The sequence below is a fragment of the Amblyomma americanum genome, chromosome 7, assembly GCF_052857255.1.
Source record: "Amblyomma americanum isolate KBUSLIRL-KWMA chromosome 7, ASM5285725v1, whole genome shotgun sequence".
NCBI lineage: Eukaryota > Metazoa > Arthropoda > Arachnida > Ixodida > Ixodidae > Amblyomma > Amblyomma americanum.
In genome coordinates this window covers 168,048,539-168,073,887 of record NC_135503.1, presented here as the reverse complement: position 1 = coordinate 168,073,887, position 25,349 = coordinate 168,048,539, and the positions used below count along the sequence as shown (strand labels likewise).

The 25,349-nt window shown below is 49.7% G+C and overlaps 2 protein-coding genes across 2 annotated transcripts in view; one reads left to right on the top strand and one right to left on the bottom strand.

Moving 5' to 3' along the window:
- Nucleotides 1-25,349, top strand: part of LOC144097579 (uncharacterized) — a 955,709-nt gene that overhangs the window by 546,825 nt on the left and 383,535 nt on the right. The gene's annotated exons all lie outside the window — the stretch shown is intronic.
- LOC144096891 (uncharacterized) lies at nucleotides 6,109-10,651 on the bottom strand. The gene is made up of 2 exons (XM_077629718.1): nucleotides 8,311-10,651; nucleotides 6,109-6,880 (listed from the first exon to the last, which is right to left on the bottom strand). Exons 1-2 carry the CDS (start codon nucleotides 10,649-10,651, stop codon nucleotides 6,222-6,224), a joined length of 3,000 nt encoding a protein of 999 aa, XP_077485844.1. The 3' UTR covers nucleotides 6,109-6,221.

The following is a 25,349-nucleotide window of genomic DNA, read 5'->3' as shown; positions in this document are numbered from 1 at the left end:
CACGGTCCAATATAATAGAGGGAGATGGAACAATGTGAGTATTACGTCAGGGGACGAAATGACGGCATAGCTTCGTTTTATCGAATCGCTGATGGCGCCCATTAAAAATTACTTGTGCCCTCTCATCCCTCCCCCCCTCTCACTAAAAAGTGTCCTAAAACGGGTAAAAAATTGTCCCGTTAAGGAACCGCTATACATGTACACATTCGTTCTGCTATATCACTCCGAGAACAATGGGCACCAATTCGGGCACAGCTGTATACCGAACTTGGTAAGCAAATAAAACCCTATTGGTTCTAGGCCCACCTTGACTGCCAAAACAAAGCAAATACCATTTGGGACGTATCTTGAGGGGATGCACCTTGACAATAGGTAGACGTGCATCATAATTTCTCAAAGATGGCGCTAGGCGGCGTGCGTGCACGCGTGTCTGAGCATGGTGGCAATACACCGCGTTTCAAAGGGTAGTACATTCAGTTTCTCGAAACGAGCGGCGCGTTCTTCTTCGCTTTCTTCATCTAGTAAATCAAACAGTTAGGGCTCGTTACTTGAACGTCTTCCAGACGGTTGCGGCTTTTTTTTACGGGGCTTGACTTTACAAGGCAACTCACCAGTATGTCGCAGACTGTTTACAGTGTCAACGCTTTAAGCATAGCACTGCCTCGCCCACCGGCTCGTTCCAGCCGGTCACACCACCTCACTGCCCATTTGAGAAGATCGGGACAAACATGCTTGGTCCCCTTTCCAAGTCTACGACAGGCAAACGCCGGGTTATTCTGCGCGTCGAGTAGTTGACTCGGTACGTGGAGACAGCTGCAGTCGTGCCCACCAAAGCAACAGACCTTTCATCTGTTATACCACACTCGGTCGTCCTTCGCCATGAACTTCCTCGAGTCGTAATCAGCGAACGCTGGCGCCAGTTTACTGCCAACATCGTGGAAGACCTACTACGGATCTGCCACTGTGACTATGGTCATTCGGCGCCCAACGAACCACAAACGAATGGACTGATAGAGCGCATCAACCAAATCGTCACTGACATGGTGTCCATGTATGTAGCTGCTGACATTAAGAACTGGGACCCAATAGTACAGTTTGTCACGCACGCCTACAAAACTGGAAAACACGACGTCATTGGATACTTCTCCTTATTTATCCTTTAATCTCGCATCTGACGTACCTTTCTGGACATGATTCGTCCCTTTGCTCAACATGCTGATGCGTTCATTAGCAGACCCTTTGCATTGCGGAAGAAGCTAGGTGTTCTAGCTCGCCTAAGAACAATCACGACAGAAGCTTGCACCAAGGGCCGTTGCTACAGTGCACATTGCAGTTACGCACGAGCCGGCTGACAACGTTTGGCGCGGGACTTCCCTGCGTCGACGGGCCTCTACCAGAAAGTCCTCTCGAAGTACTGCAGCCATTTCACTGTTCCCGATTGTCTAGGCGATGACAACTAGAGAACTGATAAAGTTACGCGAGGTAACCGCCGGTCCCTCAAGATCCAGGTTGCTCACGTAGCCGGCCTCAAATGCTGCCATTACAAAGCTAACTTGTTCGAAGACGAGCTTCATCGTAGCCGGAGAAGTGTTACTAGGCGCTGCCGGGTTGCAGTGCAGTGAGAAGACGACGACGAACTCGATGGGTGTGAGACCGAGCTGTGGGGCACGCTGAACGTTGACCGTTCCATAATGTCCCTGATCCCCGCTTTGGCCTTGTAAATAAACCCGTTCCCGTCTTCGCAACTTCTTATCCACATATATTATATCCACATATATTGTCCACACAATTCTTACTTCAGAACGAAAGCTCTATGCTTGATGTACAAACCCTGAGAACGGCTGGTTTCGTCAATATGACCTTCAATCTCAGCCAGGATCAGGACCCCGCTCGGGGCAAACAGTAAAAGCAGGAAGCAGCAAGAAAATGCCAGCTCGCGACATCCGGAGTACGCCCGAAGCAAGAAACATTTGGCGCCAGCGGCGCGCCTTAGACGACTGCTGGAGCGTACAGCGCCTCTCTTTAGATGGCGCTGGCGCCCGCGCAGTGGGCTCACGGAAACCGGCGCACTAACTCACACTAAGCGAAGCAAACAGCAGCGAGCTCTGCGACAGATACAGTGAGAGCCTACCTACAAAGAAAAAAGCAAAATTTCTGCAAACCAATGGTATAGTCTTCTGACAAACCAAGCAAAACCGAGCTATCGCTCGACAAACATGATTTAACCACGTTTAACCACTGCAAATTTTTTTACGCATGGGCACTAACATATTGCTGCAAAGGTTTATTCATTTTTTTTAATGACGGCAAAGGGCTTAATCGCTTTATTTGTGAATTATGACTCGACCATATTTGTCTTGAAAGAGCGCAGCCTGGTGGAAGCTATTGTACAGTGTTCCCGACTGTTGGTGGTTTGCATGCTGTATCTCTAAAGTTCGTCTTAAGCTTTAAATTGAGCACGGCCAAGAGCAGCGGGAATTCGGTGCGACGACCACCGAATCATTCAGTTATTTTTGGGCGCAAGTAAGACAACTAGTTAATTTTGGAAGCCGTTTTCGCTGTTTCCCTGATCGCCGGATTGCCGTTACACTACACGACATGAGGTGAAGGTGCCGGGTACCAGATATTCTTGTCGACCTCACCCCATGGCTGCAGCAGAAGGAGCCCGAGCGGGTCGGGAACAGACGCACGCAGACACCATGAAAGCCGCCGAAGCCGCCCGAACAGAACTGCGAAGCAGCTGACGTCTCCAAAATTTTGCACCCGAACACGGACTGCTACTGACCCGCAAGCGAGTGCAAAAGGGCTCCTTAGAGTCAACGTCAATCATGGCTACAGCACCGCCGTCCATTATTGTGCACCAACCCTGCCTGCCGCCCACGTTCAACGGCTTACCGAGCGAAAGTCCTGAAGAATGGCTCGAGGGATTGCAACTTGTGCCCATGTTCAACAATTGAGAAGAGGAGACGAATGTAAAGCATGCTTTCTTTGCCCTGCAAGGCCCGAATGCCAGGACCCTTCTCTGGCGACCTGGGAATCGCTCAGGTGACAGTTCAGGGCGTTCACAAGCATCGTCAGGAAAAAAACAGTGCAGCTGTTTGTGCAGCCATGGATCCAGTACCCGAATAGGACAGTGCCCGCACGCGTAGGAGAAATGAAGAGCCTTTTCGACGCGCCGATCCTGACATGACGGAAGGGCAGGAAGTGGAGCTTTTGATGCAATGTGCCAAAGGGGCATTTATGGCTGGTCTCACCCGCAGTCCAGTACCGTCGCTGAATTCACTAGCAAAGCGGCCACCATTGAGAACACTCTGAAAACGCGCGAGCCCGTCATTTGGGGACCTCGACAACCCTCTTGGATGGCACAGCATTCGGAGACAACAACCGGGACGTCATCCTCGAGATTGTGCAGCGAAAGCTGCGTCACCTGTCGTCATCTTCCAACAAGCCTCAAGTAGCCGCTCACGCGGAAATCGTCCGCGAAGAAGTGCATCATGCTCTTGGCTCTCCGTCATCGACGCCATTACCCACGCCGCTGCAGCACGCACACCTCAAGTGGCAGATTTGTGATGACGTCGTCACCTACTCTTCGATTGGTGTAAACAGAGTAATTGATAGTACTTTTATACTGTTTGTGCGCGTATCCTGTCTCGAAGCTATTATGCCTCAAAACGTTAATGCCATCGAAAATAACAACAACTTGAATGGACGCTCTGTTATATTGAAACGAGATGATATTTGTTAATACAGTCGTGCAATTTCGACTTCAAAGTCATCATGGTCCGAGCACATCACGAAGATTGCAGCTGATGCATCGAAATCACTTGGGTTCATCAGACGGCACCTCAGTTTCTCCCCCCCCCCCTCTATTCGTAGTCTAGCTTACAAAACTTTCGTGCGAACCAAACTAGAATTTGGCTCCCCAATTTGGAATCCACATCAGGCTTACTTAATCGATAGCCTAGAAGCCATTCAAAACTGTGCAGCCCGATATATTTCCTCCAACTACGACACCTACTCCAGTGTTACCAATATAAAATTATCGCTTGACATGGAGCCTCTGATGCATAGACGGAAAATCGCCCGTTTGTCATTATGTCATAAGCTATACTTCTATTTTCCTTCGCTTCGGGATTCTCTTCTGCTTCCACATTTCCGAACATCACGCCGCCTCTTCAACTCCATGAGCATTCTACGTCTGCACGGCTCTTCTAACACATTCAACAAGTCATTCCTACCTCTTGCCATTGAAGAATGAAATTCATTACCAGACCATATTGTAATAGAATGTGATCCATATAAGTTTCGGCAGTTGCTGACATCCCATTTGAAAACATGATGTGAAGAATTTCTTGCTTGCTTCTGTTTGCCTCTGTTTTTTCTTTATTGTTGCTGTTTTTATATTTTGTTAATGCTTATTAAAAGTAGTTGCATATATCCTGCTGATCACTGATTGTGTCAATGTTTGACAGTGACCTACTTTGTAGTTTTCGATGTTCCGCTCCCCCCCCCCCCCCTTGTGTAATGCCCCTTCCAGGGGTCTTTAAGGGCCAATAAATGATGATGATGATGATCACGATGACAGAAATGTGATACTGAAATGTCTCAGAATAACTTATATTGCCAGGCTACGATCATGTCTCCTTGCATCGTCAAGAGAGCAGAGGATGTGGTGCCTCAATGCAAGTTGGAACTCGGGTTTTAAAAACTGTCGAATATAGCACCATCACCGATAATTACGAAGTGTATCGCGTGCAAGATCGAAACGACACATACTTAGTTGTTCATCGTTCTCAGCGTGTAAGCCCCACGTTCCTTGAATTCTGCGACAGCTTTTTGTTATTCGCAAACCTCAATGGATAGCAGCTCACAATTGGCGGAGATTTTAACATAGACCTCCTGGAAGACTCAGCACCTTTGACAACCTTTTTGTCCATAGTATGGTGGATTAGATTTAGTAATATGGGATCCTCCGCTGCGACTCTTACCACGTCAACGTCAACATTATTCTGCGTATTTTGACAAACCTATCTGCCGAATATACATTGTCTGCCACCGTAAGGTATGACATTAGAGATAATCTACCTATCTTCACTTTTTTACTTGTCAAATAATATAACGCGCCCCTACGTACAGCAAATGAAAACTTTACATATCGCGTAATAACGCTACGCATGCTAGAAAGGTTCAGAAAAGAAATAGTGTAAAGAAACTAGGGTGAACTCAGAAGCATCACTAATGCAAGCAAGGAAGTGTACTGAAAGTTCTTGCGTATATTAAAAACGATATATTTTCAGTTCCTCCCAATGTCTAGTGTAACCTCACATAAATATCCCCAAAACACAGGACTGACGCCAACTTACAAGTGGGGTTTATTGCACCTAGCCTGCCTTTTATACCACAACCAAGCCATATCAACAAATGCCTAAACGTTGTACATATCAAACGGCAATTCATGCGAACACTGGCAACAAAGTAACGCTGCTCACTACAGAATCTAATCTACACAGAGCTTGGGAAGCCAACTTCCTTTCTGGCCAGCAGAAATAATAACAACATCATCCAAGGGGCATGACAAGTCCACACTATCAATTTATGAAACGCGTGAAGAAGGTGAAAAAAAGCACGAATTGAACGACAATGAGATAAAACCACGTGAAAAAAGATGACATTAATGAGGGATGAAGTCTGAAGAAGCGGCGCCGCTCGCTCCCACGGTGAATACGCGGGGTCGGCACCGCCGCCCGCGCAAAGAAAAGAAAGGGAGCGTTTCCCGGAACGCGCTACGGGGGAAAGGGTCGTTTATGGGACGACACATGCCGCCGCGCTATCCCCCAGTAACGAGTACCAGGCCAGCACCTTGGCGCGGGCACTTGTCGGCGTCTCCGTGTCGGCAAACAGCTCGCCGGCCGGCGGGAACACCTGCCTCTTGAGCTCAGCGGCTCTACAACTTCCCCCTCAAGAGGATATCTGGGCTATGAGCACAGACTAGCCGAAAATATGACAAATGAGACACTGAGTTCATGCAAAAAAAAAAAACGCACCACACAAATACGCTGCGGTACGGGCGTCTTTCACATTGTCCCTCCTCCTTCTTGCCCGTTTCAGTCCCGCAGTCTTGAGTAGGAGTCGGGCAGTTTTCACGGCACCAGCGCGGACACAAAACACAAAAGGAGCACATACACACTGGCTTGCGGGAACGTTCACGTTCGCCGGGGGGCTCAGGCTCGATCTGCTCCCTCCCATGTTACGTTGGGGAGGCGAGACAACGCGTCCGCATTCGCATTGTTGGCCCCTTTCCGGTGGGTGATCGCTACGTTGTAGCGCTGCAGTGCGAGAGCCCACCTCGTCAGCTTTGCCCCATGCGGCGTGCACGCGGTCAAATAAGACAGAGGGTTATGGTCGGAGACGACATTTATTTCCGCCCCAAATACCCAGTAGTCAAATTTTTTCAGCGCCCAGATAACGGCGAAAGCCTCGCGCTCGATTGTCGACCACCTTGACTGTGTCGGAGTAAAGCGGTGGCTGGCGAAGGCAATCGGCCTCTCCCGACCACCATCGTCCATTTGTGCCAGACAGGCGCCAGCTGCGATCTGAGACGCATCTGTGAACAGCCAATAAGGCTTGCTAAGATCCGGAGTGCTCAGCATAGTTGCACGACAGAGTGACATTTTCATTTGTTCGAACGCCCGTTGGGCTTCGTTTGACCAAGGGATTGGGTTTGGTACTCCACGCTTCGTGAGAGCTGTCAGCGGTGAGGCGACTTCCGCGTAACCTTTCACGTACTCACGGTAGTATCCGCAAAGCCCAAGAAAGCTACGGAGCTCCTTTCTTGTCGTTGTCGCGTGTATGTCCCGTATAGCGGCGAGTTTGTCAGGGTCTGGTCCGTGCGTGCCTCCTCCCACCACGTGCCCCAAATACCTTATGCGCGCCTGGCCAATCTGACACTTTTGACTACTTACTTTCAGCTTAGCCTCACGTAAAAGACTCATGATTGACTCCAAATACTCGAGATGCTCTGACCATGACTGCGAAAAGATCGCGACATCGTCAAGGTACGCCGTGGCATACCCTTGGTGCTTGGACAGAAGTAAGTTCATCATTATTTGGAACGTTGCTACAGCATTTTTTAGTCCGAAAGGCATGACGCGCCAGGCGTACTGGCCGTCATGCGTCACGAAGGCCGTTAAGTGCTGGCTCTTTTGTTCTACCGGAACCTGCCAATAACCGCGTCATAAATCCACCACAGTGATAAATTTCGACTGGCCTACTTTCATGATGAGTTCCTGGGCGTGCATCATAGGAAAAGCGTCTGTTTTCGTCCCAGCGTTGAGGGCTCTGTAATCAACAGATAGACGGACCGAGCCATTTTTTTTACCCACGCATACCACGGGATGCGCGCAGTCGCTTTCGACTGGGTATATCAGCCCTAGCTCTAATAGCTCCTCCACTTGGCGGCTGACCTCCTTCCTGAGAAGTTCGGGCACTCGATACGGGAATGCTCGTTTGGGTCTGTAACCGTCCTCGAGCACGATCCGATGGGTTCCCACTTCCGCGATCCCGGGGGTTTCGCTAAACACCTCTGGGTACCTCGCGAAGAGCTCCGCTATTTCGGAACGTTGTTCTTCTTTGAGATGGGCCAATTTTGTTGCTTTAATCGGAGTTTGTCCTTGAATTCCGGCTTCCGCGCAAGGCGCGTATACTCTACGTTTCCAAACTCCTCATCTTCATCTAACACTACGCCTACGTGACTGACTCGCGCGTAATATGGCCGGAGCCGGTTGGCATGTACAACAGACGTCTTTCGCGCCCCAGTATCGATGCGGTAAGAATTTTGTCTCTATCGTCCTACCACTGGGAACGGCCCCAGCCATTTCGGTGAGAGCTTGCCGCCACGATCTGTGTCGAACAAAAGCACCTGGTCGCCGACATTGAAGCTCTTAACACGTGTAGCCCTGTTGTATGCCTGAGCGTAGCTACCTTGGCGAGCGGTAGCCGTTAGTCCTGCTACCTCAGCCGTTATCTCCATCTGTTCGCGAAGCTGCTGAAGGTATTTCGCCGGCGCCTCTCTGAGTGTACTTGGGACCCGTATCTCACCGGTCCACGTGCGCTGCAGGATCGCGAGCGGTCCGGTCGGATTCCTGCCGTAAAGCAAACGAAACGGGGCCACGCCTGTTGTGTCGTGGGGGACCTCCCTGTATGCCCACAGCACGAATGGGATTAGTTTGTCCCAGTTTTTGGCGTCCTTTCCCATAACATGAAATATCATGTTCTTGAGTACGCGGTTCCACCTCTCGACGGTCCCGTTGCTCTCTGGATGTTCCGGCGTAGAAAAGCGGGGCGAACATCCCAGCCTAGCGAGGAACGCCTGTGTGAGCTGCGAGGTAACGTTTGTTCCCTGATCGCTACATATGACCTCGGGTACACCAGTGCGACTAAACACTGTCAGCAACGCGTCACACATCGCTCTTGCTGTTAGTGAACGCAAGCAAATCACTTCAGGCCATCGCGTACATAGGTCCACCAGGCAAAGTGCATACTTGTGCCCTCGCGCGGAAGGCACGTCAATCGGCCCTATTATATCCACGTTAACCACCTGGAACGGGTGTTCCGGCCTAGTGAGGGGAGTGATAGGCACCCTATCTCGGATCGACCTGTCTGATCGGATTTGGCACCCGTGACATGTTTTACAGTGCTGCTTCACTTCCTGTTCGAGGCCAGGCCAATAAAAGCTGTATTTTACCCTTGCCCTTGTTTTCCTGGCCCCGAGATGGCCTCCCCACAGGGACTCATGCGCCAGCAGCAGTACCTCCTGACGTCTTTCGCAGGGCAACACCAACTGCTTAACCCTGGCACCAGCGATCGTGTCCCAGTGGTACAGCAGTCCCTCCGATATGAACATGCCCCCCTTTCCGGATTTCGCGTCAGACCAAGCCTTTCGGAGACTTTCGTCGCTCACCTGCGCTGCACGAAATTTCTCCCGCTGGCTGAAAGTCTCCGGTGCGTCCGTCACTTCCTCATCCCGCAATTCGGCCGGCGGGGCTTCCGCACTTGTTTCAAGTATAGTCGCCTCAGATACCGTTTCGCTTCCTGTACCAAACTCGCTACCGGGCTGGCCAATTGTCGCGTCAGATTTAGGGGTCTCAGCAAAGACTGCCACTGCTTCACCCTGGCTGCCTTGTGATAACAGCTCCCAGTCTTCTTTAGACAGAAGACAGTCCACTCCTTCGGCGAGCTTATTGGTCAGTGCACAAATAATCCGCACCTTTTGCGGCTCTAACACTAAAGCGGACGACCTCAGACCGATGGGGAGACTTACTAATTTTGCTTCGATTGTGTTTCCGAAGGCTGCCACTAACCTAATGTTGCCCGTTGTTTCACGATACGTGTTCGGCACGAGGTCCTTCCTCACAACGGTGACCTCGCTGCCGGTATCCAGTATGGCCACGGTGGGTACGCCAGCGCAGTCCAGCTGCACTTGTTGCAGCCTGGACTTTCGTATTTCCTCTCGTTGAGGCACCTTGATTTCTGCGACCAAAACGTTCTCCGAGTGACTCGCCGGGGCGTCCCTAACAGTTCCTGGGTCTGCTATTGTCATCGCGTTTGCCCGGGCGTCTCTACGGTTATCGTCTTTCTTTTGAATGACTCGCGGGCAGTCTTTAGCGAGATGACCTGCAGCTCGACATACGTAGCATGTGGGCTGCCGTTTCCCATCGTGTGCAGCCCGTGATGGGGCCAGCGACGCGCTGCGTGGGCCAGCCTGTTCTTTGCTTGCTGGCTGTGCGCTCGCCTGTCTCACTGCGTGGTTCTTTCCTTTCGCCTGCTCGAAAGTTTGCATCGCCCGCGCAACCTCATCTGGCCTAAGCCATTTCTCGCCCTCGCGTAAGCGAATGCGCTCAAGGCCTTCCTTCGCCTTAATTCGGTCAGCTACTATGAGCGAAACCACTTCCTCCTTGGAGCTCGCTTGTCTTGAACGGAGGTAATACTCGAAGTAGGTTTTTACCCGTGATGCGAACTGTGCCCATGTTTCATCCTTCCGTTTAGACGCTCCTTCGAACCTCTCTAAATACTCGGGCGGGCTTAGCTGAAGCTCACTCAAGACCGCCGCCTTCACCGCCTCGTAATCACGGCACGCTTCGTCTCCCAGTCCACGCAAAAAGTACCTCACCCGCTCCGTTAGAGTCGGAATAATCAAGTGCACCCTACTGGAATCGGGGACGTTGTAAGTCGCAAACATCCGTTCGACTTCATCAAACCACATAGGTACATCTGAGTCGGCTGGCAGCCTTAGTCCCTTAAGGACTTTAGCACACTTAGTGGTCGGGTCCAGGCCTGTCTGCCGCTGCCCGCTCCCATCCGAGACAGGTGGGGACTGCCTGGCACCCCCAAACTCCAGTTCAGCCCTCCTCATCGCTATGCGCTCCTCTGCCTCCAGTTTGAGTCTTTGCAGCTCAAAATCTAGCTCTAGGCGCCGCAAAGCATAAGAATCCGGTTCTATATTAGCAGCTACCCCGAGGAGCTCACCGCCTGTCTCGACTTGAGCTGTCCCTCCCGGGGGCGCTCTGCTTTCCCCTAGGTTAGATGTTTCATCTGTGGATGTTTTCGGTGTCATGCCGCTCTCCTCTGTTTCACTGTCCGCCGTGCTCGCCATCATGCCCCGCGTCCTAACCATACACCCCTTTAAATTCGAGCCGAGAGTCCTCTAGCGAATCGTAAGAAATCCCGCTCACCAGTGTTGCGTCGACGCTCGCTCCCGTCGGTGCGCTCTGCTGCTCCCTGCCGTGAAGCCACTCCCTGCAGGCCGCTTGGGACGACTGTACCCCGAAGGTCCCTGGGTCCCAGTGCCTCTCAAGCTCCGCTGTCACGCAGTTCTGCTGTCGCTGACGGTCCGTCGAGCGCTGTCTTCCGGTGTTCAGGACCCGACACCTCTGGGTCTTCGCTCGAGCCGGAGGCGATGGCTGCCAATCCTGTCGACTGCGCCAGTTGAGGTTCTTTTCTTCCTTGCTTGCTGTTGCGTAGCGAGGTCAGGCCGTCTCGTTGTCGTTACGGCCCGGAATTCTGATTGGCAGTTGAGCGAAGGAGGATGACGATTTTCGTCTTGGGACGAACAAACAAATCTTTATACAGGTGAGATTAGAGTAACATGGATGATAGAGTTTAGACAGAACGGGACAAAGGGAGATCAACAACAGAGTGGAGCCGCCAGAGCTCTCCCAGTCAAAAGCTCCTGGCGAGAACCCCTAGCTTCCCGCCAACATCGTCTCTTAACCCCTCAGCTCTTCGCTGATTGGGTCGTAGAAGTCGCCAATAGCTGGGCATTTAGGCGGGCCCACCGTGCTTCCAGCGAGACCCACGTGACCCACAAAAGAAAGCACAAAACAAGAAAAGCAAGCGCAGTCGTACACAGCACCTTCCCCTCAGGAAGTCGGACTGCGCTGACAATTCGAGGCAGGCACATCAGCACACGCACATGCACAGAACTGTCATTTGTCCCCTTTTCCTGGAAACGGCGTCGGCCAGCAGAGACATAACAAATGGCCAATACATGGGTCGTCCCGTCGCCAGCGTTGTCTGCAAGTTCGGGGCCGTGTGCGTAATCGAGGTGCTCATCTCTCTTCGCCGCTCGTGCTCCCGGCTTCCCGCGCGTCGCCCAGAAGCGGCGCCGCTCGCTCCCACGGTGAATACGCGGGGTCGGCACCGCCGCCCGCGCAAAGAAAAGAAAGGGAGCGTTTCCCGGAACGCGCTGCGGGGGAAAGGGTCGTTTATGGGACGACACATGCCGCCGCGCTATCCCCCAGTAACGAGTACCAGGCCAGCACCTTGGCGCGGGCATTTGTCGGAGGCTCCGTGTCGGCAAACAGCTCGCCGGCCGGCGGGAACACCTGCCTCTTGAGCTCAGCGGCTCTACACCAGTTATGGAGACGTATTGACTGTCCACACTTCTACGCAACCATCATTTACGGCAGCGATAGCCCGTGGCACGAGAACATTCTATTTCGCAGCGTTGTGCGCATCTCGCTCGACTAGCAAGTAGCGGATGCCCATGAGGCTGTCGGAAGTGTGAACAGGAGCGAACACTGCTGCCATAGCTGGTAGTAACACACCTCGCATGACACTAAAAGCACCGTCACTGCGGTCGGGTTAGTGGTCCAGAAAAGTTGGCAGCATTTAGCGCTCGGGAGAAATTTCTCGAGGCCCGCAGTCCAGAGTGGCTCCGAATTAAAGTAAAAACTTTGGTGGTGGTTTAGCGCTAGTTAAACCTGAAGTGACGCGATAGCTGCAGCTCGCTGAGTAGAGTTTGCTCAGTTCAACGCGAAGTCAGTCTTTCGCAGCTCTGTTTCTCTGGGCGTTCCTTCTTTATCGTCGTCCCACTTGAAACGGCGCATGCGTGTCACATATAATAGGTAGTCTGAAATAAAAATTGGCTGTGGTGTAGCTCTTGGAAAACCCTAGTTGAATTGCGAAAGCTTCGTTTCCTTGGCACGTCGTCTACACTGCGTCTCATTCCGACGCTCTCGAGAATGCAAAGCGGTCTCTTCCGCAGTTGAAGAGTCACTACTGGACGTGGCACTTCTTCTAGCCGCATCTTCGTTACGGAGCTTCTCGAGTCTTGCGGCGCGTTCTTCTGGCGTCTCTTGAGCGCGTTGTCTCTTCGTCGCTATAAACGTTCTGTCGTTGATGCGTCTCTTTCGCGCTCCCCAGAACGACTACAAATGCACGCCGTTTAGCTAAACGTAGTTCCCGCTCTTCATTCGTTTCTTCTGCACGCCGCCGCTTCTTAGCTGCAGCACATCGTTGCAGCTTCACCTTATACACATCATCCGAAATACCGTGGTGGATTCGCTGGGAGGACTGCGAAGAGCCGAGTTAGGGGGCCGCTTTTCCACAGTTCGCATGACGTCACGTACAGCGAGCGCTCCTCGCGGCATCGGCGCGCAGCTGCAGCATGGAGGATTCGCTGGGACGATCGCGACGAGCCGAGTTGGGGCCCCGCTTTTCCACAGATGGTATGACGTCACACATAGTCACGCTAAAGGTCAACGGTGGATTCTCCGGGACAACGACCAAGAGCGGAAACCTCGAGCAGTATTGATTTCGCAATAAAAGTATGAAGGAAAGAGGTTTGAAGAAGATGAAGAGGACGGCGGTAACGATGACGTGGACTAACCGAAGACTAAAGAAGATGGAGAAGTATTCCGTGAGGTGGGAAGAAGATGCCTTGACGAGGGATAGGCTAAGTATAGGGCGGCTGGTCCTGTTTTTCTTTTTTCCCTGTGCTTTTGCACCTTTTTTCTTGTGTGGATGACGTACGCAGTGAGTTTATAAATCACAGGTAATGTCTAAGCAGTCTCTCGGCCAGGGGAGGTCCGCTTGGTCGGCTTCCCTACCACCTCATGAGATGCCTCTGAAAGCTTTTCAACCCTCCAACGTTCGCAGCATTCCAGTGGAGCTGGTGCCAAAGGATGGTGGTTCTATCAGACTTAACAATCCAGGGACTGTTCGAGCTGCTCTCCAGGCGGCGACTTCCCTTTATGAGGCAATCACTGAGGTAAGGCAGTTTAGGCGTGGCGGGATTCTGTGCCGTTCACCAGACCTGTCGTGCGTAAAGGTTCTTCTAAACTGCTCATCTTTTTGATCTCTTTCGGTAAATAGTTTCATTCCGTCTCATCTGGCCTGCACAAAAGGTTTCGTTCGCGGTGTGGACTCTTGCTTGTCTCCATTTGAGACCCTCGACTTTCTCTCCACAGGGGGTGTTGTTGCTGTGTATCGCTGTAGCCTAGAGGTGAACAATGAGCGGGTGCCAACGGAAACAGTTATTGCCACTTTTGCGGGTACTGCCTGTCCCTCAGGAATAGAAGCATGGCCCCTAATCTTCCGTTCAGATCCCCTTCCGTATAAGCCACTGCAGTGCAGCAGTTGCTGGCGATTTGGCTATAGTGCTAGTGGCTGCAAGTCCACCTTGCGCTGTTGCAAATGCGGCAATGACCATCCAGCAAATTTATGCTCTGATCAAAACGAGAAGTGTTGCCTTTGTGGTGAATCTCACGCTGTAAATTCCATGGATTGTCCTTCTCGGGATCATGAATTGAAAATTCTAGACATCACCGACCGCAAACACTGTTCGCAGCGTGAGGCAATATCAGAAATTAAAGAGAGAGCTCACGGCTATGCAGGTGTGTCAGCCCGTTCTGGAGTGACACTAGATTCGTCTATCTCTCAGGCAATAGTAACTGCTGTGGAAGCCTCTATGGCTAAGATGGTTGACAGGATAGTGTCCACTGTCACAGAGTGCATATCTAACGCTCTGGCAACGCAGATTACCCAGGACATGCAAATTGAAATGACTTCTGCCATGTCAGCCATGCCTTCGTTAAGGACCGAACACTTCTTGCCTGAGCAGTAAGCCCCATTTAACTGCTGTTTCTCCACTTCCTCGGTCCACTAATTCAGATAATCCTCTAATTATTCATGATGCAGAGATGGTGGATTCGGATACGCGAATCCTCAAACGCAGCGGATTCCCCATGTCTAACCCTTCTTCTTCACATCCTTAGCCGAAATCAAAGAAGCAACAGATTCGCTCTAAGCAGAAAGAAACTAGTTTAGGGCAGTGTCACATATATTAAGTAGCCTAAATTATATTTTAAAGGAAAAAGCTGTGAAGAAAACGCGAATTAACCGAAGAATAAAGAAGAGGAAGAAGAAGCATTCTTTGATGTGGAGAGAGATAATTGGTGGAGAAGACGACGACGACAAGGCATACGAGGACTAACACCGAGGCTATAAAAGGGGGAGTGAGAGCGAGGCACAGGGGGGAACAGCAGAGAAGCGGAGGCTCCGGTAGGTCAGGGTCACATCGGCTGGAAGAGAGTGACGCCGGCTACTGCTCCGGTGAGCTCGCGTTCTACAACATCGCATCGTGGACTTCCTGCCGTGCCTGAGCCCGTTCCGGTGAGTCAACAGAGGACGTTACCACCTTCTACGGTCAGGGGTGTCTCCAGCGCTGTTGCCACCCGCGCCAACAACGCCGGCATCACCTCCACGGGCGCTTGGACCTGGAGCTTGTACGACGCAGCCAGCTACGCCAGCCCAGGCACGTCGAACACCGCCAGTGACGCCAGCCCAAGCAGCACGGCGAACGCCGCCTCGACGCCGCCTACTCGATCCATACAACGCCGTTGCCACACCGAACCAACCGTGAGCACGAACGCCGACTGCTAATAGTAGAACACTAGTAGTAGACGCTAGTAGCAGTGTACCCGGGTCGTGTGAATTTATAGTCTTTGTGTTTTGTGTTAGCTTTGTTTGTGTTCAAGTGTGTGTGCCACGTAGGGTTATTAAATGTGCGTTTGTGTTGGTACACCCGTCGCCTATTCCATTCTTTCGGTCAGAGTGTTCTCCGGAGAGATCCGTGACAAAGATAAGTGGTGAGCCTGCCAGGATTAATTTCCTTTTTCTTTTTTGCTTTGTCTCGAATTTTTCCGATCTCTCGGCGGCAGAAAGTATGGGTTTGGCAAGAACGTTAGAACTGGCGCTCAAGCTGGGGTTAAGCAAGGAAGAGGCGATGCTTCTATATGACGAGGAGGGAAAGAGGCAGAAAGAGGAGGCAGATAGGCAGAAAGAGGAAAGGGCGCAAGCACGCGCAGACGCTCGTGAAGCAGAAGAGCGCGAGGCGAAAAGAGCTCGCGAGGCAGAAGAGCGGGAAGAGAAAAGAGCTCGCGAGGCGGAAGAGCGAGAAGATAAAAGAGCTCGCGAGGCAGAAGAACAGGAAAAAAGAAGGATAGAACGGGAGACGGAGTTTATTTTGTGGAAACAGGCGCATGTTGCGGGAGGTTATGAGGAGATCACGGACTATGATCAGCGTTCCTTAGCGGGTACAGAATCTCCTAGACCGGCCAGAGCTTGCCCAAGGAAGCTGATGGCTCCTTTTGATGACGAGAGATGATTTAGATGTATATATGCAACGATCCGAGCGGATAGTTTTGGGGCAATGCTGGGAGCGCAGTGAATGGACCACGGCATCGAGCATGTGTTTAGTCGGAGAGGCGCTGAATGTTTTTGGAAGGATGCCTGCTGCTGATTCCATGGACTACGAGGAAGTCAAAAAGGCACTCCTCCAAAGATTCAGGCTTACGGCAGAGGATTTTTGTGAGAGATTTCGCACCGCGAAACCTGAGGATTCGGAAACCGCGAAGCAGTTTTCCTGCAGGCTGACCAACTATTTTGACAGGTGGCTTGATATGTCAAACACAGAAAAGAGTTTATAAGGGGTGCGTGACAAGCTGGTCACAGAGCAATTTTTAGCGTGCTGCAGCTCAAAGCTAACGCTATTCCCGAAAGAAAGAAAGCTGTGTTCATTAGAAGACTTCGCAGACACTGCAGACCAATTCCTCGAGGCTCAAGGTTAAGGAATTTGAGTAACGCAAAAGAGGAAACCCAAAAGACCCTAGAGACATATGCGGCAAAACCAAGAGCATATGGCAGTGCATCTAGGGCGCCAGTAAGGTGTTTTCTCTGCGGCAAGGTGGGACACCGTGCAGCTGACTGTCGAACTAGTAATGCTGCCCAAAAAAGACAGATTGTGTGTCAAGGTTGTAAGAGGAGGGGTCATACTCTGGATGAATGCCGATACAGAACACAGGACCTAGCTGCATGCGTTGTCGACTCTAGAGTAGAACTTGTCACGCCACCCAAAGTTCCACAGCTGGAAGGAGAGTAAACGCCGCTGGAAAATGAGGCAGTGAGTGGAACACCCAAGTCGAAAGCAGCAATGCCAGTTTTGATTGGGCAAATAGGAGACCGTCCAATATTGGTGCTTAGAGACAGCGGAGCCAACACAGTCTCGGTTCGCAGAACCCTGGTGAAGTACGAGGATCTTACATGGGAAGCGTCGGCCGTCACTCTTGTAGATAGCACAATGAGGTAGCTTCCTGAAGCAAGGATTCTAGTGTCCACGCCATATTATACTGGACAGGTAGTGGCAAAATGCGTAGACCAACCGATTTACGATCTCATCTTGGGAAACATTACGGGTGCAAGAAGTGTCGAAGACCCCGATACCGAGTGGAGGATGCTCGACGTTGAAGAACTACCAAATGAGGAAAGGCCCGCGACAGCTCAGACGGGTGCAGTCGGTTTCTCGTCGGCAGCGGAGACAAGAGTTCAAGCAACAGCCCGAGCAACGCAGCTGCCGCTCTCTACTCCTGTTGCGATGTGCTTGAGCGTAACACCGGGCGAAATTGCAATTAGGCAAAAAGAAGACCCGAGCCTGAAGACCTGCTTCGAAAGAGTCGGGGAAAGAGTGAAAAGAAAGAAGAGTCGAACGTCATTCGAATATCAATTGGTAAATGGTCTTCTGCACAGGGAATGCATATTTAGTTCAGGAAGGCGGGCCCAACAGCTGGTTTTACCAAGAGATGTGCGAGCGAACGTGCTACGCTTAGGACATGGCGCCATTATGGCCGGACACCAGGGTGTTCAAAAACGGTGTCTAGGATCACCGAGGAGTTCTTTTGGCCGGGTGTTCAGACTGACGTGAAGCGCTTTGTTCGCTCATGAGACGTGTGCCAGCGCACAGTTCCGAAGGAAAGAGTTGGTCCCGTACCTCTGGGCAAGATTCCAGCCATCGACCTACCGTTTCAGCGAGTGACGATTAACATTGTGGGGCCAATCTCTCCAGTATCCGCCAAAGGCAATTGATATGTGCTTACTCTGGTTAACGTGGCCACTCGTTATCCTGACGCTATTCCACTGAGAACGATTCACAGTATCCAAATGGCGGAGGGTATCGTGGAAATGTTTTCGCGTTATGGTTTCCCGAGGGAAGCTTTGGGTCACCGGGGCTCGAACTTCACATCGGAACTAATGAAGGAGGTTAACCGCCTTTTGTCTTTGAGGAAATTACTGACAACGCCTTACCATCCCATGTGTAATGGGCTTGTTGAGCGGTTCAACGGCACCCTCTAAAACATAATCAAGAAAATGTGTCAGGAGAGACCTACTGATTGGGATAGATATCTCCCAGCTCTTGTGTTCGCTTACCGCGAAGTACCGCAAACGACTCTTGGTTTCTCGCCTTTCGAGATGGTATATGCGAGAACCGTTAAAAGTTCACTTGCAGTACTCTAGGAGCTGTGGGCTAATAAAGAGATTGCATCAGATCTCAAGACAATATACACGTACGTTCTTGAGTTGCGGGATAAGTTGGATGAAACATGCAGGCTTGAACATCAAGGCCTGGAAAGGGCGCGCGAACGCTATAAGGGCTACGATAACGAGAAAACCCTTCACAGAAATGTGAATCCGAGCCACAGGGTTTTTGTACTGCTACCCACGTATCATAATAAGTTAATGATGCAATGGAAGGTCCCGTACCATGTTACGCGGAGGAAGAAGAACTTCGGTTATGAATTAATGGTAGTTGACGCTAAGATCGTTTTCCATGTAAATATGTTGGAGAAATACGAAGAAAGGGGTTTCGTGCGGTACGGCCCCAAGGTAGGATGTGCGGTAATGGCCGAGGAGACTAGTGATGTTGCCGAGGGGCCCACGTGCAGTGGGGACAAAAATGCAGGAGGTGATAAGGTACTGAAGAAGCCCAATTTGGATGCAGACAGAGGATTACAGCACTACTTCAAATCAAGGGGGAGACGTTTTCGGATGGGCCAGGGAAAACGCAGGTTATATGTTGCAAGTTAGACTTGTATACAGAAAGAGCCAACTGAACAGAGCCAACTGAACAGCTCTTATGTATCTCTGGGATGTATCTTGTTGCTGTGTTAATGTATCTCTGAGATTTATCTTGTTGCTGCTGTTGTTGGTGTTATGTGATCATACAATGGTTCGTGTAGTGGACACGAACACGTTTATTAAGGACTCTGTACGGACAGCGGCAGTGGTGTGCTAGTGTTCTGAACAAGCAATTTGGTGTGCTGTGTTCGTGGTGTCCATTTGGTGCGTGCTGGACCTCTGCGGTGTGTTGTGTGCTGGGTCCAGAATGGCTACAGAAGATAGTCGGTTGGCTGGATAGCTTGAAGATGAGTATGACGGGAGAAGTTTTTCATGGAAAAACTCTTGAGAGAGGGTGCCCTTGTCACATATATTAACTAAAGCGGCTGTTTGGGCTTGTTGGTAGTGAACATGGTAAAAGAATGCAGCGCGAAAAAAACAAGGACGAACAGAAGTGGACAGGACAGGGCACTGACTACCAACACATTTATTCCGAAAGATGAGCAGCTTATATAACGCAGTCCAACACCCACGTGACCAAGAAAATAGCAAACGCGTTCAACTATCTAATACAAAAAAAAACGAAGTACACAATATCAAAGTGATACATATCTAGGTAACGCAAAGTCAGCCAAGAACCGATAAAACCGAGAGGACCACGACGAACCGTAAGGTGCACGCATGGAAAATGATCAGTCAGCGACCTTTGCCGCCAATGCAGCACGAGGCAAAACGAAAACGAAAATAACAATATAGTCACCGAACACTAAGTAAAAGACGAGGCTAAAAGCAGGGTCGGGGCCAAACGCATAACAAAACAATACAAAACGCAACGCAAAAGCTGAGTCAACCGTTCACAGTCAAACTGAGTCAAAAAAGTTGAAAGTCCTCTAGAACATCTTTTTTTCTTTTTTTTAATCATGTCTGCTTTTAATTCTTGTTCTAGAGAACTTTCAACTTTTTTGACTCAGTTTGACTGTGAACGGTTGACTCAGCTTTTGCGCTGCGTTTTGTATTGTTTTGTTATGCGTTTGGCCCCGACCCTGCTTTGAGCCTCGTCTTTTACTTAGTGTTCGGTGACTATATTGTTATTTTCGTTTTCGTTTTGCCTCGTGCTGCATTGGCGGCAAAGGTCGCTGACTGTCATTTTCCATGCGTGCACCTTACGGTTCGTCGTGGTCCTCTCGGTTTTATCGGTTCTTGGCTGACTTTGCGTTACCAAGATATGTATCACTTTGATATTGTGTACTTCGTTTTGTTTTTTTTTTGTATTAGATAGTTGAACGCGTTTGCTATTTTCTTGGTCACGTGGGTGTTGGACTGCGTTATATAAGCTGCTCATCTTTCTGAATAAATGTGTTGGTAGTCAGCGCCCTGTCCTGTCCACTTCTGTTCGTCCTTGTTTTTTTCGCGCTGCATTCTTTTGCCATGTTCACATATATTAAGGAGCCAAAATTATACTTTAAAGGAAAAAGGTGTGAAGAAGACGACGCAAATTAACCGAAGAATAAAGAAGAGGAAGAAGCATTCTTTTATGTGGAGAGAAATAATTGGTGGAGAAGCATTCGGTGAGGTGGAAAGAGATGATTGGTGGAGAAGAGAAGACGACGACGACAAAGCATACGCGGACTAACACCGAGGCTATAAAAAGGGGAGTGAGAGCGAGGCACAGGGGGGAACAGCAGAGAAGCGGAGGCTCCGGCAGGTGAGGGTCACATCGGCTGGAAGAGAGCGACGCCGGCTACTGCTCCGGTGAGCTCGCGTTCTACTACATCGCATCGTGGACTGCCTGCCGTGCCTGAGCCCGTTCCGGTGAGTCAACAGAGGACGCTACCACCTGCTACCGCCAGGGGTGTCTCCTGCGCTGTTGCCACCCACGCCAACAACAACGGCATCACCTCCACGGGCGCTTGGACCTGGAGCTTGTACGACGCATCCAGCGACGCCAGCCCGAGCACGTCGAACACCGCCAGCGACGCCAGCCCAAGCAGCACGGCGAACGCCGCCTCGACGCCGCCTACTGGATCTATACAACGCCGTAGCCACACCGAACCAACCGTGAGAACGAACGCCGACCGCTAATAGTAGAACACTAGTAGTAGACGCTAGTAGCAGTGTGCCCGGGTCGTGTGTATTTATAGTCTTTGTGTTTTGTGTTAGCTTTGTTTGTGTTCTAGTGTGTGTGCCATGTAGGGTGTATTAAATGTGCGTTTGTGTTGGTACACCCGTCACCTAGTCCATTCTTTCGGTCCGAGTGTTCTCCGGAGAGATCCGTGACAGGCAGCAGTTGCTGCTGCCCGGATGTCTCAACCATAGGGGTGTTAAGAGTTCTCCAGTCGAACTGTCGGTAACTTCTTTCAGCGTCAACAGACTTGCTGTACCTTATACCTCAACATAATCCAGACATAATTATTTTGCAAGAAACTTGGCTTAGATCTGAAAAACACTTCCATTTGCAAAGTTATTCTTCATTTCGACAAGATCGTCAGTCAGGAGGAGGAGGCTTACTCCTACTAGTTTCTTCTAAATTTTGTCACAGGGCTAAGATTACTTTCATGTCCTCTACTATAGACTCTGAGTTATTGCCTTTACACTTTGAAATTCCAGGGTGCTATCCGTTTTCATCAGTAAACGTTTAATTTCCTTGCGGTGTGCAGGATACCAGGCTGCTAGATCTACTGCTCCTTAATTGTCAGAAGTCAATTCTCTTGGCCGGGGACTAATTCTCCTAATGTGTCGTGGGGCTTTAGGACAGATTTCTGTGGTAAGCGCCTTTGGGATTGGATTACTGATAACAACCTTTCGTGTATGAATTCAGGTTAGACCACATTTATCCGCGCACAAATTCGAACTGTTTGATTTAACTTTCACCAACCCTAGTGTTCCTGTACTCAATTAGTTGATTGTGGATTGTGGAACAACTAGCGATCACATACCTACTGTTTATGATGTTAATTACCGCTTAACACCGGCTTGCTCTCAGCTAAGGTTATATATAATCTATGACCAGTTTCAGTCCTCTTTGCGCTCCACTCTTGCTTCAGCGGTTAATTCTGCTGAAGAACATACAGAAAAAGGTATATGTTTGGCCATTGCGGAATGCCGAAAGAAGTTCGAATTTTTGGTACGTACATCAAGAGAGAACTTCAGCTAGATGGTGGAATGCAGATTGCTCGCGGGAATGCAGACGCAGAAATGCTGCATAGAAGAAGCTCCTACACAATCAGTTCCCAAAAAATTGGCATGGTTATCAGTTAATTTCGGCTACTTTTAAACGCACAGTCTCACAATCGAAAGAAAATTATGAATCCGAGCATTTTGATTTCCTATCAAATTCAGGAAATCGTCGCGCACTTTTCGGTTTCTTAAGATCGCGAAGAAGATTGCGGCTTTAGAAAATTCATCCTCATGTCTTTTGACTACGCAAGAAGCAATAGAAACAGTTGAGACAATTTCCAAAGGATTAGAGCAGCGTTTCGCCTCTGTACTTTCTTTGCGCTCCGCGTTTGTGGCGCCATTGGACCAGTTTCATCATGTCCCCCCTACTACCCTTCCCGTGCTTTCCCCGATTATGTTGAGGCTACCAACAGCTGCTCTGGCCCTGATAGAGTAACATCAAAAATGTTAAGGATCCTCTTTGAGGAGTCACCTACATCCTTATTGCAGCTGGTTAATTTTTCAATCAAACATGCATGGATTCTTCCTGAGTGGAAAATCTCAAAATTGATTCCTTTACCTAAAAAGAATGGTGGTGACTATTCTCTGGATAGTAGACCCATTTCTTTGACATCAAACGTTTTTAACTTAATTGAAAGGGTCATACTCCTGTGTGTTTCGGAGTTTGTCGACCGTAATAATATCCTTAGTTCCTGTCAAATTGGTTTCGGTCAAAAGTATTCCTTATGGAATGCTCACACCGATCTTGGGAGTCGCATTCGTCTTGCGCGGCACCAAAAAATGCATGCTGCGTTGGTGAAATTAGATGTATCCAAAGCTTTTGACAGCGTAGAACACTACATATTATTGCAAATATTATATACTCTGCAGTTTCTGAATCAATTGCGTGGATATCTGCGTTCCTTGAAAACAGAGTTTTTTTTGTACTAAATGGTGTGAATTGTGGGAGATATAAACAATTCAGAGGTGTTCCACAAAGGGCAGTCTGGTCGCCTGCGCTCTTTAATATTCTAATGAGTTCCATTCCCAGCCATCAAAACATTCGCACGTTCGTCTATGCGGACGATATTGCATTTTTCACTGCTGCCGCTGACATTAAATCTCTCTATGTGCGCCTGCAATCGTACTCATTGTGCTTGAAAGTTGGTTGGGTGACCTACGTCTCACCTTTAATGTAAACAAGTGCGCTGTACTTGTTTTTCAATTGAAAGATCCTGTTCATCTCTCAGTTACCGGTGACAAAATATTCAAGTTATCCATTAAAATACCTTGGAGTCATTTATGATGACAGCCTCTCATGGCGCTCCCACATTGACCGTGTCGCAGCGAAAGGGGCTCGTGCTGTGGGCATGTTGCGTGGATTTAGTAGTCTCCGGTCTGGAATGTGGAGAGATGTACTTTCGCTGATATATGTTTTGTATGTCCGACCAATTTTAGAATTTGGATCTGTGCTGTTTTCTGGTACTGCTCCTTACAAAATTCGGCCGCTCGTTCTTTTGGAGCAGGAAGCGCTTCGGTTGTGCCTTGGCCTCCCCAAATGTGTGGCCATTAACGTGCTTAATCTTGAAGCCCGTATTCCTCCTTTATCATCTAGATTTCAATTCCTAACTGTTCAGACGTACCTAAGGACATATGAGTCAGATTTACACCGCTCCTTGTCTCTTTTTGTTGCCAGCCGACTTCTTATTTTGGAGTCCACTGGCCTAGATTTCATACTCCGCAGATAGTCATGGTACAAACTTTGCTTGAACCTTTAAATGTTCTTTTGCATAACATCCTTCCGACAAAAAACAGTGGGTACTCTGTATAAATTGTCAGTGATGACATTTTCCCGAAAAACGCTAAGCAGTTACCACCCCGCATTTTAAATGGATTATTAGAGGACCATTTACAAAGCCTACTTATTAGCTTAACGATTGCTACTGACGCCTCCCAATGTAATGAAAAAGCAGGGACGGGTATATATTGCCCACTTCTATATTGGTCTTTTTCTGTGCGGCTTCCCGACTACACCCCAATTTTTCAAGAGGAGTTTCTGGCGGTGGTGCTTGCTCTTCGCAAACTAGAGCCAGCTTTCTCTTCGGTGGCTGTCATTACAGACTCCCTTTCTTTGTGTTCGTCCCTTACTTCAGCTGTAGATTCGCCAATTCTAAGCACCTTCCATTCCTTACTCCCTCCGCATTTGAGCCTTGTTCACACATATGGGTGCCAGGTCATAGCGGTGTGACAGCCAATGAAGTTGCGGACTGCCTGGCAAAGGCGTCCCTCAATGGCCCCGTGCTACTTATTGTTCCGGCTACAGCGTGCATTACAGCAGCGAGGTTTCGGCGACAACTGGGTCTCTTTTAAGATCTGATGATTACCTGCACCTGAGGTATTCGTGGAGCAGGCAATCATGCCATTCACGGCAGGTTGAGGTATCTCTATCAAGACTCCGCTGCCAGATCCCACCCTTAAATTTTTATTTGCGCAGGTCTGGGTTGGCGCTTAATCTTTTCTGCGTATTTTGTGGTGACCACAAAACCATAGGCCATTTTTGTTGTTTTTTCGCCGGTAAACCATGATGCGAAGACGGTTTATAGAAAAATCTATACAACAGCTTGGCCTTTGTTTGAACAGCCGTCTTGTCGTTTGGAGCCACCATACTTGGGTACAGCCACAAGTCTCTTTTTGCTGCCGTGCAAAATTCTTAATAGAATCAAGATGGCGACCTTGTTAATTTTTTTTTAATTTTTTTCAATATTACTTTTATTCTTACAATTATCATTATCATTTAACTACTCGCCTATAAACATCAGTCTCGATCTCGTGTGTCCGTTATGCATTTCCCGTTTCATTTTTTGTTCCTTTTTGTTTACTTCCGTCCTTTCTATACATTTTAATTTCGTCCAGGAATTATTTACCCCAAAAACTTTTTGCCACCCAATTCTTGGCCAATCATCTTATGTCGGCATTTGCCATACTTTGTGGACAACAACAATAACATGATTGGTGGAGAAGAGAAGGAGAAGACGACAACAAGCATACGTGGACTAACGCCAGGGCTATAAAAAATCGAGGGAGAGAGAGGCACGGGGGGAAGAACAGAGAAGCGGAGGCTCCGGCGGATCAGGGACGCCTCGGCTGGAAGAGAGCGACGCCGGCTACTGCTCCGGTGAGCTCGCGTTCTACGGCTTCGCATCATGGACTTCCTGCCGTTCCTGAGCCCGTTCTGGGGTGTTAACTGAAGACGCTACCAACTGCTGCGGCCAGGAGCGTCTCCAGCGCTGTTGCCACCCATTCGGGTGGTGCCTCTAATGCCAACATCACCGGCATAACCTCCACGGGCGCCTTGACCGGGAGCTTGTACGACGCAGCCAACGACGCCAGCCTGAGCCCGTCGAACGCCACCTCGACGCCGGCTACTGGACCCATACAACATCGCATCCGCACCGAACCAACCG